Raw genomic sequence first — 17,917 nt, forward strand, 5'->3', positions numbered from 1 at the left:
TGATACATCATCAAAAATTGATTCATCATAAACCAAAAGACGATTTGGAAAATGGGCATGCCATGGTTGTGGTGGCGGAGGGGGCGGGGCAGGATTTGATACCAGAAGTGACGCACAAAAAGAGGGGAAGGATGAATCTAGCAACGCAATGTTGTTGGATGTTAGGGGTGGTTCAAATCAGAAATTGAAGTGATGGTGGGTAAGAGATCACGCAAAGGTGTTGTTGACGATGAAGTACATAGACCCAATGTATATGATATGTGCAGACCCTCCGAACGTGACAGACAATTTGTAATTTTGTATTGCATGCTGTTGGTGCATTTAGTGATTCATGGGGTGATGGCGAATGCATGATACTGTGTAGTGGGAGTATCATCGCCATCACCATAGCAACAACTGATTCAGTCTCAAGGTAGAAGACAATGAATAGTATCTCTTTCAAAGGGTAGTTTTTATATTTTAAAAATTTCAAGTGGCACATGTCATTATGTGATAACTGACGGATTGCTAACGGCAAGGACCTATTAGACACATTCTAAAAGTTCGGGGTACTGCATAGACACATTTGAAAATTTGGGAACTAACTAGACACAACCCTCCAAGTTAAAGGTACTGATTAAGAATTTCCCTTAACTTTTTTAGGCTCACAGATCATACTTAAATGAGATGGAAATTACTAATAACTATTTACTTCACTTCTTAGTATAACTATTTCGGCGCAATTTTATTTGCACTAGTACATACATATGGGAGTGCAAATGAAAAAAATGCAAATTCTTATTTAATTTTATTTTGGAATTTACTTTATTCTATTTTGGATCTTAATTTACTTCATTTGTATTATAATTAAACAAAATAAGATAAAATTTAAAATAAAAATAGACTAGAATTTACACTTAAATCATTTGCACTGTTATGATTTTGCATCAGTGCAAATTTATGTAAAAACACAGCCTTAGTTTCATTACTCAAATAACACATTATTATAATTGGCCCTCCAAAATTCTGCAGTATGAGATTTCATTAGACTGTGTTTGGTTTGAAACATAAACCAGGAATTTCATGAACATAGTCTTAGTGCTTTTGCCCCCTCCCCTCTCAAAGAAAAGAATGTACAAACAAACATAATTTTTGTCTTTTCTTTAAAAAATACTGACACGACAACCCTTTAAATGCAAAGGCTAGTAAACGCCATAATACCAAATGCAACCTTAGTATCCAAAAGTGGAAAAAAACTTTAGTAAACAATAAGTTGGCTTATCAACAAAACAGATAAAAACTGAATTTGTTTATATCTGTTTAGGAAAAAATTCAACACATCATCATACTCTATAAGCTAGGGGAGAGACAATTCTGTTTTATTCTCTTTTTTTTTTTCTTAAAACTTTCTTTTCATTACACTTTTATCAGAATTTCATAAAATGTAACTTAAATGTGAAACAAGGCTTGTGCTTCTGTCTTTTTCTCTTCTTATTTTCATTTTCTTTAATTTTTTCAACCAAAACGACCAATTTCCATGCTACAAATCTCTCCTAACCTACTCCAAAAATCCTTGGCCGAGAAAACATTAGCTTTCCACATTGACAGCCTCTGTCTTCTACAGGGCTCTCTTCATGTAACACGTTAGTCTATAGAGTAATACCTACCTTCAGCACTGTTATTGGGCCCAACCTGAGGGCTCGAGTCCGAAGTAGTGTCGAATGCGACTCAGGCCAATCTGTGTTGCACCCCCTACTGTTATATCAAGCTCATATAGTTTAGGGAAAAGTTATGACCAATCAATTGGTATCATAAACGTGTGGAATTTATCAAAATTCGCAAGTGGGTTTTCGATTGATCACAATTTTTCTAATATTATGTATTTTCGACATTATAGATTTTTTCTATAAATAAACATGTTAGGCAGGAGAACCATGTGGGCACTGTAGAAGTTGTCAATGGAGCCAATTTTTTCCCATAATTTGTTTTCTTTCTTTTATGTTCATCCAAATCTCAGTGGTTGAACCTATCACATTTTTTTCTCTTATTTTTCACTCATGCCAATGCGCATAGGTCTGAACAAGGTTCAAGGTTCAAGGTATCGACAGAGGCCGATATGTGTTGGTACTTTTTTTTTTTTCAAAACCGGTTCAGAGGAATCGATTTAAGTCCCGGCTACCCTATAAATTATGGTCTGACCCGATACAATCCCTGTAGGGGTGTATCAGGAAGCTCCTGGTGCGATACGAGTCAATATATATTGATACTTTGAATCTTGGGTCTGAGGTCTCCTACTAATTTATATACTATACTTGTGATAGAATATATACTTTTAAGGCCATATTTTCTTTTCGGGAAATTATTTATCTAGGTAAATGCACTTATCCAAAGAAAATAAATTTTCTATAAACCCCACATAAATCTAAAAATAAAATTTTCATTAACCAATTTTCTCATCTCTAAAAATCCAAAAAATGAACACCCCTAAGTCTTAAGTCTTATAGGCCTAGTGTAATGGCCCAGCCTAGCTTTGCTTAGTTCTGAGCTTGGGCCTATATTTCAGCCCCAAAACCCCTATTACCCTTTGCTAACCTCGGTTCATTATTTTCCTGTTAATATATTTCATTTTGATAAGAAAATTTTCAACATGCTGATGCAAAACTATGGCAGTGCAAATGATTTGGATGTAAATTCTAACCTACTTTTTCTTTTAAATTTTGTTTGACTGCGGTACAAAACTACAAATGGAGTAAAATAGATCTGAAGCAAAATAAAGTAAATCTCAATACAAAATTAAACCAGAATTTACATTTTTTTTTTATTTTACACTCCCATTCATTCGTACTACTACTGCATAAAATTACACTGCAACCAAATAAATACAGCCTTAAGAACAAGAACAAAATACATGTGGTAAGAAGGATTAGAATTAATAATTATTATTCATAGTTGTTAATTTGTTTAAAATATGATAATTTTCTGCTTGGTACAATTGTAGTTTGGATTATTTTTTTCTTGTTGAAAGGGCTACACAACCGAGGGTAACCCATCCCTTTTAACCTCCCTAACCCAGGTGGCAACGGGATTTGATCTCAGGTATCCGCCACAACGAAACAACAATCCTATCATCTGGGCCATCAACCAGTTGGTAATTGGAGCTCGGATTGGCTCCCCATAGAATACATCTAGGAATGGCAATTTTCCTTGTAGAACCAGGGCCCCGCCTCACTCCAAATGGGGCTGGTTTTCCCCAACCCTAAGCAGAGATGGGGAAAATATTTTTTCCCCGAACCGGAGATGGGGTGGGGACGGGTTTTGTATATAATTCTTCGAATCTGCCCTGAATTGGAAGGTAAAATTAATAAAATATCTCTAGGTTTAATATTGATATTTAAAATATCTTTAAGTTTTTCTTAAATTCTTAAAATCCTAGAATCCCATAATTCCATTTTTGAAGTGATTTTAAAGTATTATAATTCAATTCCTAAAATACCTCCAAATTCCTATATTATATATGCAAATTGTCTACAAAATAAATAATTTTTAAGAAATTGCCTTAAAACGGGAAAAATTTGGGATTACCCATTTCCGACAGGGAATGGATGCCCCACCCCGCCACCGGGGACAGGGCAGGGATAGGGAGGGGGTGCCCCACCCCAAACCTGCCTCATTGTCATTCCTAAATACGCTCCACACATGCTCTACAGTACATCTCAGTATGTATTGGAAATATCTCCTATACTTATTACATGGGAGAAATGTTCTCATTGTATGGTTGGTATGTGCTTTTAAGAGGCAATACGAATTCATCAAATTGATATGGATTGTTGTTGATTTTTCTATTTTTTTTTTTAATCAATGCCCTCTTGGCACCCACAAAATATGGTGTGAGCCAAACGGTCGCAATTAGACCTAAAAGTTACATTGGGCACTTACTAGTATAATATTGCTAAAAACAAGACTTGTACATTTATGAAGTAAAGTCAAATATGATTCAGTTGTTTGAAAGAAAGGCACAAAAAGACAATGAAACCTAAACAACCTCTATGAAATTGGAGATGGAGCCTTGCCTGATTTTCAACATGGCAACTGTGACCCAAATAAGATCTGGTATACCATAAGAAATGAATAATGGATACATGAATTCAACAAACCCTTGTACGCGATTGCACCAAATGCTCTGAATTGAACACATAGAGGCGCTTCTGCAATGGAGAGAACTCTGGCGGGGTTAGGTATGTCAATGGGCCAACCTTATTGGGGGTCGAATTGGTCTTAATCGGGTTTGGGTTGAATGAATTCATGCTAAACCCAGTCTTAAACCAAACACTTATGAAATGAAACGCCATGATGCCAAACATGAAACATCTTTGCTTCTTGTCACATTAGATACTAATTTCAATTTAGTTCAAATCAGCCCCCCACAAGATGGTTTTCCACAACATCCCACAGCACATCCTCGCCGGGTATTAGAAACAACTCTAGATGATATCTTGTGGGGATATAGCATGGGACTTTGTGGGAAACTATATATATTGTGGGGGGGCTGATTTCAACTCATTCCAACCAAATTAATATATGGATGCGTCTCCAAGTCTCAACTCAAAACTGTATTATTCATCACACCACGTCCATTATTCCCCTTTTATCATTGACGAATCACTTCATACATCCAAGAGAGAGCGCTAGCTAATTACAGATGTAGGATTTTAATTTCTGTGGTTTCAATGGAGCCATCCCATGTCTCATACCCGTGACACGCTTAAAGTCACAACTCGTGTGAGGGGTCCATTGAATCAGCGTTCTGTCACTTCACAGAAAAGGAAACGGGACTGGTTGTCCATTCCATCATCTGCGATGTACTTTGGCTTTTAATTACATAAATCCCAGCTGCTAACCATCACACTTGGGGTGGTGGTCATTTTAGCTTTGGATACTTGGATTAATTACTACTACTTACTACTTTTGTTTTCATATATAATTAAGGTCTGAAATAAATTTACTACACAATAACATAGGATTCCTTAGTCTCTTGATGAGTGTGAAATTATTTTTTATAACCCAATTTGATGAATAATAATATTCAATCAAGAATTTCATGGGCTTTGCATTAACTTATGAGAGGAAAATTGCCATATAGAACAACCCAAATTAACAAATTTCTAGGATTTTTTTTTAAATAATTAAGCAAGGATTTCTGGTTTTCCTCCCTTGAAAATTATAATGCAAACACTTTAATTAATAGTCTGGTTATATATTGAAAGGGCTGAGACCAAATGATCATATTCTAGTGGATTAAGAGCTTTTAATTCTTTCTTTAATTTTTTCTTTTCATGCATGAAATAATGTAGCTTAGAGGAATATAACTGTTGCTGCTTTCTCACAGAGAGGATGACAATTCCTGAAACAGGCAATTAATTAAACTACACCATTGAGAGTAAAAGACTAAAGTAACTAAAGTAAATTGTAACGCTTCTAAGGCTTCCCTTCTGGCATTTCTAGATATGACATGCTGTGGAGAGAGAGAGAGAGAGAGAAGAGGGGACCATGCAAAAGCAAATTAATTTGTAGAAACAAATAAAGCGAAAACTCATCGTCCTTCGCCTATGGATTGGTCCCTTTTGTCGCAAAATAATCTTCAATTCACATCTCTTCTCTGTGCATTCAAAGCAGCCCAAAAGCCAAAAGGTGGTGGAGAGACCGAAGAGACAACGAGATCCATACCCATTTGTGCAGAGAGAAGAGACGATAGCTAGACAGGTAGATAAGACTGGTAAAGGGAGAACAGATAAAGAAAAGGCCTGTCTCTTAAACCCCACTCCACTTGAACCACAGATGGTGCTACGAGGGAATCCCATTTCCAAGACAAAGAAGTTCTTTCGGAATACCATCAAAAGCTTTAAGTCCTTCCTGTCTGGAGGCTATCAATACCAAAGGCTGTCCAAGACGCCTCCTTTCAACCCCTTCTCCTGCAATAGTAGTATCGACTCCAGATTACTCCATCAAAGCTCTAGAGACTTTGATAAATTCTACGCAGACCTCACCAACCATTACCAATGGGCGGACTCCGGACAAGAGAAGGGAGCAATGAAGAAAAGCAGCAAGGAAACGATGGCGACAACAAATGAGCCCGCCGTGAAGGAAGAAGATGTCTGCAGTGGACGAAGCTTCATGAAATTGGCGAATTCAAGTCCGATTAAAAGCAGGAAAGAAGAGAGGAGAGAAGAGCAGACGAAATTCAGAAGAGCCCAGGAAGGACAGAAGCAAGGGACGAAGCCATGTTCTGCTACTCTGGGGAAGGGTAGGAGTTATTTGGTGGTGCAGAAGCTGAGGGAGTTAGAGATGATGGACAGAAACAATGTAGATCATGTGTTGGACATGGAAGAGGTAATCCATTACTACTCCCGTCTTACATGCCCGGCCTACCTCGACATTGTAGACAAGTTCTTCATGGATATGTACTCGGAAATTCTCACACCGCAGACCTTCTCCGGCAATGAATTGCGATCAAGAATCCGATGAGTGAGACCGAGTTAATTGGTAGATTCTTTCCATCTGTTTTAATTTCTTCCCTTTTACTTGTGATTTCAAATCTGCTCTCTGTTTAATTTCTACATATCGCTTGTGTTGTGGTCTTCGGTTGGTGAACTTTCTGAAATTCATTTGTTAGTTTATTACTCGGAGTCGTGAATCAATCTGGGCTTACTTGTCTATATCTCTTTTTAGAATTAATACATAATATAATTGATTACTGCATTTTACTCTGAAAGGGAGAAAATGCAAGTCTGTGGAGATCTTAATTTGTTTTCAGATGTGGATGCAAGAGTAGGATTCAATTCCTGGAGAGCAGAGCAAAATGGATATAAATTGGAAGGAAGGCTTCCCTCCAGTTATTTGTTCATTTCACCATTCTTCTACTTTTGGTGTGAACAAGCTTCTTGTTCTCTTTCTCTTTTGTCTTTGTTTTTCTTTTTTCTTCTTTCCTTTCTTTTTGTTTAAATAAAAAAAAAAAAAAAAAACAGATTCTGTTCTTAATAGGAAACCCTATATTGATGGTGTCGTGGTGACTTTCAAGGCATTGTAAAATCCTAGCATGCATTGAACCAAACAACCCTGATCATAGTTATGATCTCTGTTGTGTTGGATGCCAAATCTGATAGGCTTAGGTACGTAATATCAACCATTTGTTCTACTATTCATGGATGAATGCATTAAACTACTCCCATAAATTTCTACAGTAGTATTGAAGAAAGGGGACTTTGTAAATTTTGTGGGTTCCCTGTGTTGCGGTGGTCCTCTTTATAAAGGTTGATGTGTGGGCTCTGGTTTGCCTTTGAGCAACCCAAAATTGTAAACAGGCAAGGTCAATCTGATGTGACTTATTAATGGTATAGGGACGTGGGGCCCTTAAAGAGTTAAGACCCAACTCTGTAGAATGAATAAAGAAAGGATTTGGTTCACCATTATTTTCTCCAAGTCATAAGGACTGAAATACAAAGTCCACCAGCCCCCCGGTTGTTGCGCCCGACTGCCCGGGCGTGGGGTCTATGTCTATCCATCTTATTCATCCATCCATATTTTACACCAATATATCTATGCTTATGTCCATGGCCGTTGGCCGGCCATGTTTTAGAGTTTAGAGTTGAATACACGCTACGTACTTGGTATCTCAGGTTTGCTTAGACAGCTCACTGAATACACGCTACGTACTTGGTATCTCAGGTTTGCAACCTGCATACTATTTCAAACCACATAAATGTTGAGAAGCGACAACCCACAAGAAAAACTGGTGAAAAAAAACACTGGATGCACGGATGGGTATTAGTCCTTTGGATGTTTGTGTTAAGACAAATAGAATAAATCAGCTAATCCTGTCTTAAGCTCAACAGAGTGTGTAGTCTCGAGAAAAATCAGCAACACAAAGTACTTTTGACAATTTATGATATTCGGGATATTTAGAATTACTTTTAAAATATTTGCTCTAAAAAAAAAGGGTAAATTGCTGAAACCTCTCCTAAAGTTTGGACCATTACAAAAATCTTCCTTAAAGTTTGATAATTACAATCATCTTCTCTAAGCTTTTTGGTATAGTTGCAAGTAGACTCCCTCCATTAGAATCTTCTAAAAAGAGGTGCGAAAATATCCAAAATACTGGTGCAATTACTTTGACCAAAATGTATATTTTCTAGGTTTTCTCTACATATAAATCACTACCCCAAATCCTTCTAATTTCTTTTCTGAAATTGCTTCGTTTTCCAAAATTTTCCTTAAAGTTTCAACTTTAAATTATCTCTCTGCTTTTATTTATTTATTTATTTTCATAAAGTTTGTATTGCTTTTTTTGGAGAAACCACTAAACAGCCTCAATAGTAACTGTATGGGTATTTATTTTAGACATTTTTATGCCTCTTTGTAGAGTATTCTAACCGAGAGTGTTTACTTGCAATTGTATCAGACAATTTAGAGAAGGTGATTGCAATTATCAAACTTCAAGAAAGGTTTTTGCAATGATCCAAAACTTGAGGGGAGGTTTTCAGCAATTTACCCAAAAAAATTGGTAATGAGAGATGTTGATTAGGCTTGGGCTTGGGCTTGATTTGGAGGCATGTAATACAAGTGAGTATATAACTACGCAAGGATAGCCCAGTCCAAACAAATATGAGGTGTCTAAACGACACACCAACGGAGGGACGAAAGTAGCAGTAGACAGGTCACAGGTGTAAAGAAATGAAGAACGAACTATGGTTAAAAACTTAAAATCAATGGATATGAATCAATCTTATTGCTGGAAGAGCACCATCACCAAGCATCTATGAACCAAAAATCCAAAAACAATAACAGAAACTCAACAGATCAAAATATCAACATCAGTATCACATCGTTTTCCACCCTTTTCTCTTATACGATCTTCGAACAGTTGAGTCGGACCTGCCCAAATGGGGCTGTGAGAACCTGAAGGCTGGAGAGCTTCATCATCGCCATGGCGAAATCCCGGCGGAACAAGGCTCTATCGGCCGCGTAGGCATGGACCCACCATCTGGTTCCATCACCGGTCATCAGTTGCTGGTCGGCGAGAAGGATCCCCCTCCTCTGCACCAGGCTCTTGTAGTATATTGTTCCGAATCCTTGTCCCGTTCCTTCGTAGTCCATATCCATGCCTGGTTCCTCTTCTGATGACGTGGTGGAAGAAGGCGGTTCTGAGCTGCCGGTCCTGTTGCATCTCGACCTCATGAGGTTGAGGAATTCCGGTTCCAGAGTTGGGTCAGGGCCGTTGGTGCCTTTGTAGTTGAACAGACGGTTTCTGAAGAACTTGCAGTGGATCATACCAATGCTATGAGCACCTGCTTGCCGTGGAAAAGAATTATTCAGAGACAAGAACTGAGCAAGAACAGAATCGGAGAACTGTTTAAATTCATTTATATGCAGAATACAGATAGTAACCATTTAGATCTAAGTATGTAATTGGATATTCTTGTTTCAACGAGAACTCAAGAACGGTTAAAAATATCAAGAGTCTAAGATCGACGGTAGAGATTTCTTCACAAGAACAAAAAACACGTAAACGATTACCTAAAAGAGTGACGGTCTCTCTTTCGTCGAATCCCCTTGTTGCGAAGGTCGTAAGGGTTTGGGCGAGTTCGTCATGGGGTGAAGGAAGCTCGGAGGCAGCAATCTGACGGAAAGATAATATGCTGTCTCTCCTTCCCGTACGCAGTGGATAGAAAGGACCGCCGGCCTTAAGTCCAAAATCCGGCGAAATGTCAGATGATGAAACAATATATATATATATATATATATATATATATATATATATGAGAGAGAGAGAGAGAGAGAGAGAGAGAGAGAGAGAGAGAGAGAGAGAGAGAGAGAGAGAGAGAGAGACCAGAGCAACGCCATCTCTTGCAGCCAAAACGAGAATATCTGCGCAAGACACTGTTGCCGGGCATTCTTCTTCAAGCTTGGACTTGATAACGTCGATGAGATCAAAACCCTTCAGTGTTTCATTGGGAGGAGCGTCTTTCTCGGACTCAACTCCATTGCTGGCGTCTAAAAGAATGGAGGCATCGCATCCCTGAAAAAATCCGCGAGAATAAAAGAAAGACAAATCAAAACCAGTACAAAGAATGAAATCCAGAATGCAGGTTGAAAGAAAGAACAAGAATGTTTTACTTGAACGAAACAATCGTGAAAGACGAGACGTAACAGAGCGGGTGCAACATCGGATCGGGTTTTGTACAGCTGGTGAACGGTGGATCGGATGATAAACTCCGCCTGTGGGCAGCTATTCCGGTAGAAATCATATTCGAGGAAAGGTTGATCGATGAAGGGAAATTCCTTGGGATTAAAGACTCGAGGGTGATACCAGAATGCGTGCAAAGAGGAGTGTGACATCGGCGTCGAAGTCACTGAACTGGATGTGAGACCATTCTTGGGTTCACCAATCTGGTAGCCAAGCGAGAGCAAAACAGACACTGCGAGCAAGAAGACGCTCAAATTCTTCGCTAACTCCCACATTTTTCTCTCTCCTCTCCTCTCCTCTACTCTCCTGTTTCTTGCTTCTTTCTCGATTGAGTTGCAGGGGGAACGCTGCTGGCCTGATAATCGTAAATCGACGATAGAGTGAGTGCATTTAAGCAAGCTCAAGAGGGCGGGAGAAATATCAATTAAATGACGTAAATACCCTCTCTAACAGAAAGTTCGTTATACCGTACCATCCACGTCATCAAGGCTTCGCTATACCCGGGTTGGGCCGCCCTTGCGTCCCTCATACCTGGCCCATCCTGATTCCTACTTATAAAGTTGGGATGCTTAGGCCCAATTTTGGCCCGGAAGATATATCTACCCAAGGCCCAAAGCATATACTGGATTCATCGGTTACAACTAAGGGTCCGTTTGGTTTATAAAGTCAGAATTGGAATTGGAATTGGAATTGTCTATTTTCATAATCTATTTAATTTAGACAGAAATGGAAATGGGAATTGAGATCAGCAGGAATAAGATTTTATTTGTAAGGGAGAAAGAGTAGGGAATGGCAATTCCAACAAGAATGAGAATAAAACTTGATTCCGCTCAACCAAATAATTGAAATTGGAATAATCCATTCTGATTCCAATTCCAAACCTCTATTCCCACAAAATAGGGCCTAAGAGTCTTAAGACCTTTGCACATGTAGTGGGTTAATACTGGGCTTCGCATGGGAACGTTATAGGCTTTGGTAACCATGTTGGACTTTGCAAACTTAGCCCACAATCCACCTTGGATGTTGAAGCTGGATTCCGGATGTTAAATGTCACTTTGAATGTCCTACCCACAAATCCTTCCTACATCCCCACCCAAATGACACTACTATCGTGAATTGGCAACATCCCCCATGAATGATAAAGAGAATATTTCCAATGTGATCCTGTAATGTTGTGTGGACAGGGATGTTGGAAGAATTTGTGGGTAGGAGATCCAAATCCAAATTCCATCTTGGTTGAGTCCAGATCTGCTACCCACATGATACTAATCATATTGCTTCCAACATGATCTATGGCCACATATCTCTACATGTTATCTTACTTTATGTTGTCACTAGCGGGGGCCCGTGCAATGCATGGGATGGGGCACCCCTCCTTTGTCCCTTCCCCCTGAAAGTCAAGACACTTTACTCCACTCCCGTTCCGACTCCAGTGACCGAGCAGGTTCGGAGCAAGGCATCCATTCCCCACCGGGGATGGGGAATCTTCAAATTTGCCCCATCTTGAGACAACCACCTAAAAAAATCTAATTTATGGATATTTTACAAATAGGATTATGGGAATTTGGGGTATTTTATAAATGAAATTATGGGATCCTAGGATTATAAGAATATGAGGAAAACTTAAAGATATTTTAAAAATCAATATTAAATTTATGGATATTTTACTAATTTATCATTGGGTTCAGGGAATTATATGCAAACCCCATCCCTAATTTGGGGCAAAAATATTTTCCCTATCCTCACCCCGTCTCAGTTCCGTCCCCATTTAAGATTGGAGAAAACTTGCCCTATTTGGGGCAGTAAAGGGTAGGGCCCTAGTTTTATACGGAAAATCACCATCCCTACAATTATAATAAGTTTTTATAACTAATTAACTAACGGTGAATTAAATAATAATAAATTACAATATTTTATGATAATTTCCAAAAGTTATTGAAATTGCTATTGATTAGTAGTAATGTATAATAAATTAATTATTTATAATAACAATAAATTAATGTAGTTATGATAAATTACATTATTTTTAATTAAAAGTAAACCATTTACTGTTAATTAATGTAAAACCAGGTACGATCAAACTCAACAAGTGGTCTAGATCGGTGTTGATATATTTAATAATTTTCCTAAATTATTTATTGAAATAATAATAATGGATTGTTATTTAAATTATTATGAAACAATTTCTGATAGATTAATTTATTAATTTAGTTTTCCTAATTTTTTAATAATTATTTAGTTGAACAATAATAAATGAATTATTATTTAAATAGTTTTGGAGACTATTTTTTTCATAGATTAATTTCTTAGTTTTAATTACTTATTTAAAAAATAATTATGGATTATTAGTTAAAGAGTTTGCCTAAATTATTTGATAATTGTTAACTATAATTATTGATTTTATAGAAATTAGTAAGTTATGCTAATTAGTATTATTTTTTATCAATAAATTATTATTGTAAAAAATTAATGAAAATTTATTAAATGACAATGATTAATGTAAGTTACACTAAATGTTGAAATTTTGAACATTTATTAACAACAAAAAATATTAAATAATGGATTATTTATTAATTTTTGGTAGATAATTAAATTATTTAATATTTTTTAAATAATTGATTATTTCTGAAATAATTATCTCATAATTTTTGGTAGAATATTTTTCAGAAATTTTTAATAATTTAAATAACTAATGAATTATTTAACAATAGATTATTATTTAAGAACAGGTTATTTAACGAAAATGGAAGATGCCATGAATATATAGGAAACATCAAAATCCCCTTATTCCCCTCTCTTTGCTTGAAATCATGTCCATAGATATAAATATTGTGCTGCTTTTACATTAACATTGCACTGTGCTAACTGTTCTTGGTTGAACCACCAAAATTTGGTTTAGCCCGGCGAATGTTTGCACTGGGACTCTGGAGGGACATGATTTCAAGCAAAAAAAGGTTTCAAGATTTCAATGGTTACCATTACACTGAGCTAGCTGCTTTGGTTGAACCACCAAAATTTGGTTTAGCCCGGCGAATGTTTGCAGCCCATAAACTGTGCTGGGCTGGGCCCTAGCCTAAGAATTAATATTATGTGCTCGACCCAATTCGTAAAGTTGCCGCCTGTAATTAATGGCTATTAATTATTACTTATTCAAGGAGTATTTTGCTGATGTGGCAATTCTTTTTGTTTTGAAAAATCAAATTATACGAGAAAACCCTATTAAGCGTTCCTTGATAGAAAATTTCTAATTTCACTTTTGTTCATTTGGATTCTAGTTTAATGATGGCCAGTAAATAGGCATTACCATGTTTTTCTAACAATTAATACAATTAAAAAAAAACGTGTCACTTGTTCGTCCTTACTTCTAGGGTGGTCAATGGACAAGTTTTGGACTGTCTAAATCAAAATTAATTTGGATGGAATAGACGGATTAATAAGAAATATTGAATGGGCCAGTCCAAATTTAATGGTTTAAAGTATTATTTATTTGATTGGATCGGAATGGATTTATATTGGATTCAATCTGATTGAACTGATATTTGGTTGATAGAAGATTAGAATACAGATGTCAACGAATCAGGTCTGAGTTGGAAAAAATCTAAATTAAAACCACTTCGAACTGACTGAATACGGCCCAGACATTGAATTGGTACAGTAAAAAATGGTTCAAATCATTTATTGGATTAGATTGGATCTGATCAATCTGTAATGAATTCATATTGATCCGGATTGGATTGGATCAAATCTGGTCCAATCAACAACCCACCTTACCTCTACTTTTTGGCGGTAGTTTGTACATCAAATACACTTGGCTTTCTTTCATGCTCTTTACAATTATCGATCCATAGAGTATGGATGAAATACTCAAGTTGTCCAGTCACAAGAAAGAGATTAATTGGGACAGCCATGTTTTAGTCTCCGAAGAAGGTGAAGTAATCAAAGATAAAGAAAGATTGACCCGATTGATCCGTTGATTAATTTTCCTTAAGCTAAGGAAGTAAGCCCTAAATGGAGTAATGGCCACATTTTTGGGCCGATAGAGTGATCGGTGATAGCCAACTTGAGCCCAAGAGGGGATGCGTCCAGTATAGAAGGAGTAGGGGCTGTGTTCAGTATGTCCTGGATGCGTGGCTTTGCCATGGACTCATTTCATGCCATGTAAGAGCGTCAGGATTTGATCCAATCCAATACAATCCAATATGAATTTAATATAAATGGATCGGGTCCAATCCAATCCAGTAAATATTTTGACCATTTTGTATTGATCCAATTTAATGTTTAAATCATCCCAATCTGTTTAAATTGATTTCAATTCAAACCTAATTTATTGATACTTGTATTTTTATCTTCTGTCAATAAATTGGATATCAGTTAATATGACCCAATCCAATACAGATGAACCATATTTAATTCATTCTAATAAATACTTTCGAGCATTAAGTCTGAACTGGTCCAATGCAATGTTTTATTAGTCCTTATTAATTTCATTTGTAGAGAGTATCCAATCCAAAACTGGTCCATTACCTCTAATGCCATGCAAGGTGGTTGGGACGTTGCGGTCTGTGGGTCTGTCAGGATGCGACACGCCCAAGAATAAATTTGGTGGTCAATAGGTACTGGAGGTTGTCTTAGTAATTAAATCTACTGTTTGCTGTGATCATCATGAACTATTTCCCCACCATGGAGGAGAGAAGTCACTTTCCAATTTTACTTTTTACTCCCCACCATGTGCAGTTTTAACTAGAGGAAGGCACCATGAGAATGGGCTACCCCCATGGATCAAAGAAAAAGGATAATAATAATAATAATAATAATAATAATAATAATAATAATAATAATAATAATAATAAATTCTTTAATGGGTTGGGTCTATCCGATAGAGCCAAATCTACTGAATGGATTATGTTGATGGTTCCGTGGTTTTGTTATAAATTTTGTCATAATTTATATGCAAATGGATAAATGTCATAAATAGTATGTAAGATTATTTTATTAAAAAACCTTGCTTTATCAACGTATAAACAGTATTTGTTTTCTTTTTTCTTTTTGGTTTTATTTTGAGGATGGGCTACACAACAGGGTTATCCCTCCCTCAAAACCCTAGACCCCAGGCTAGCTGGCACCTTCAACATATAAACAGTTTTACCATTTTACTGTCATTTTTATTCATATAACAAATAATGTTGTTATTGTAATAGGTAATTATAGGTTCGAACCCAATTAGATAAATAGATAGATAGAAGTCAGTAAAAAAATAAAAATGAACAAAAAGCAATTTGTTTTAGCAACAAGCTAAAACAAATGTTAATATTGGAGAACACACCTCAAGTATATATTTGGCATTGACGTCTTTTTTTTTTTTTTTGAAATGTTGCTGCTAGGTAGAACATTTTCTGGAGTAACAACAATATCTTATGTTTGGTACCGGTGTTTCATATCTATTTTCAACACTGATACCCATTATAGGAAGTCCACATCACTACCACATCATGTTCTCATTGGTAGCAACAAGCTCTAATACGAGAAAACATCAAATTCGGCATTGCTCCAAACCACACTTTCTTGATTTCCAATGCGTCGCTTATCATCATGAAGAGAAACAAATGGGATCGATGGATTATAGATGGAATATTACTTTTAAACAATACCAATCCTTAGTAGGAAAGAGATCCGAGAGCTATTATGCCGGATCATGAAATATTCATCTTGACAAGAAATTATGACTTGGAACACCGTTTTTATGGAAAAATAGTTCCAAACATATTAATGTTTCCTGGAACACCATTTTTTCCAATGTGGCACTTATATGTCACCGTTTTCTAGAGCAACGACATCAATGCAAACAGACGCCAAGTAATCCATAAACTGATGATCACTACATGTTTAACTGTCATGTTTCTCACATAGCGTTCATCAGTCATTGAGAAAGAAATATAAAAGGGAATCGAGGAGATGCCTCAAGCTAATGTATTGAGGCTTTCGCTTTCCAATGCAAGCTCCAAAATGGGGTCTTATCTGTAAGCTTTTGTGCTAAATTGTCATCCCAGATATTGAGGATTCCATACTGGTAATCCCTGAAATCTCTAGAGAAAGAAGGCAACAAAGCCCCCCTTAAAAAAGTGATCAAGTGGGTCGGTGCTCTCCTTTAAGAAGCATATAGTCTTTTGTCTATACATGTGTTCTCTTGTGAAGGTAAAAAAAGATAAAGAGATAAAAAGCTGTCTTTGTCTGCTGTCTCTCTCAAAGGAAGTAATTCAATAAAGACATGCTTAGATGAAAATATTCTAAAAATGCTGGATTGGGAAGAAAAGAAGAGAAAAAAAAGGAATCAGAACCATAAAGAGATAGCATTCAAATCAAGATGTGGGTGTTTCTGCATTCAACTTCCATGATGAACAAGAATGGTCAGACACTGAAATTATTGTGAGGGAATATTGTGGGTTGATTGCAATAAATTAATGTGTTAAGATAATTATATACTGTGCATCGGTATAAGCATAGAGAGAGAGAAGAAAAGATGTTTGATATGTTTCTCTCATGTTTCAAGACTAAACAGGAGAAAGTGGAAACTGGCAGCTGGTCATTAATCGATAAGCGAGCTTGATGTTCATACACTAGACGATTTGGGTGTAACTAATAAAGGGAAAGGGAGAGAAAAAGGACCCTTTTCCCTTGTTTTCACCAGAGGAGAAAACGCAACTTGGCTGCTTTAAAGCCTTATACCATGTGGAATGATTGAATGAAGGACGAATGATCAAAGAAAGGTGGTGAGTCGTGAGTGGTGGTCCCTAACAGAGGGAGAGTTGATGATGGAGTTGCCCATCTACACATTCCGTCTTCAGACTCTTTATTGACCTCCAAATTAAGCTTCTGATGGATTGGATTGTCATACTCTCTCTCTCTCTCTGTATGTGTTGCCCTTTTCATCTAGATAACAGAGATAGCTCAAGAGGGGATGTGGGGATTGTTGTGCTGGTGAGGAAAGCAGCAGCTTAGTGGGAGCGGGGACCTGCGTCTGAATCAAATCTCACAATCAGTAGTAGAAGTCTAGGCTTTGAGAGTTGATAAGCCTGATGAGGAGAAGCCAAACTGAAAGATGCACTCAGGGTTGTCAGTCTTGGAAGAAAAGATATCGTTTGTATCAATTTGGGAAATCTCAACTGTTGAGTACTAGGACCAATTTTATTGTAGGTTCATGTGGAAATATTGTAATAAGAGTGTTCTCTGGAACCTCACTTAATTGTTCCCCTCTAAGCCCGAAAATTTGATATATTGGGAGAGCATGCTCCACCATTTTGATTTCTTACTAGTTTACTTTGGAACTTCTGGGTTCCATCACAAGCCTCCAATATATTGAGTATGTGCTTTTTTCCTTTGATAGATTGGAGTCTATTTCAGATCCATATATACTTTACTTTGTATTTGTTCAAAGCTCTCCATAATCCACTTCATCTACTCATTACGATTCTTGGTTCCTGGAAATCTACAAACACATTTAGGCTGCATTAATTTGGCATTCCTTATTTTAAGGACTTATGTCTTTTTTGCAGTTAAAATGTTTCAATTAATACTGAATTTTTTAATTTCAAAAAGGAGATAAGTCCTTAATATAAGGAATACCAAAGGCAGCTTAAGTGTGTTTCGTTCTTTAAAGCTCATTCCAGCTAGTTTCAAAATGTTTTACTTAGGGAGTTCAAA

The 17,917-nt window shown here is 36.8% G+C and overlaps 1 protein-coding gene across 1 annotated transcript; it reads right to left on the minus strand.

The window, feature by feature from the left end:
* Positions 1-8,727: 8,727 nt before the first annotated feature.
* Positions 8,728-10,579, minus strand: LOC148869172 (putative Peroxidase 48). Its single transcript, XM_088972963.1, has 4 exons — positions 10,150-10,579; positions 9,863-10,051; positions 9,550-9,715; positions 8,728-9,320 (listed from the first exon to the last, which is right to left on the minus strand). The coding sequence occupies exons 1-4, from the start codon at positions 10,492-10,494 to the stop codon at positions 8,878-8,880; spliced, it is 1,143 nt and encodes a 380-aa protein (XP_088829089.1). The 5' UTR covers positions 10,495-10,579; the 3' UTR covers positions 8,728-8,877.
* Between the last annotated feature and the right edge of the window lie 7,338 nt (positions 10,580-17,917).

Source organism: Nelumbo lutea, chromosome 2 (assembly GCF_056320005.1).
Source record: "Nelumbo lutea isolate HS-2025 chromosome 2, American lotus-T2T, whole genome shotgun sequence".
NCBI classification, from domain to species: Eukaryota; Viridiplantae; Streptophyta; class Magnoliopsida; order Proteales; family Nelumbonaceae; genus Nelumbo; species Nelumbo lutea.

Excerpts from the sequence above, each read along its gene's own strand:
- LOC148869172 (XM_088972963.1), bottom strand. The coding sequence starts at position 10,494 with ATGTGGGAGTTAGCGAAGAATTTGAGCGTCTTCTTGCTCGCAGTGTCT. Across the intron at positions 10,052-10,149 it reads TTCACGATTGTTTCGTTCAA|GGATGCGATGCCTCCATTCT; the intron begins GTAAAACATTCT and ends GGATTTTTTCAG. Across the intron at positions 9,716-9,862 it reads CAAGAGATGGCGTTGCTCTG|GCCGGCGGTCCTTTCTATCC; the intron begins GTCTCTCTCTCT and ends TTTGGACTTAAG.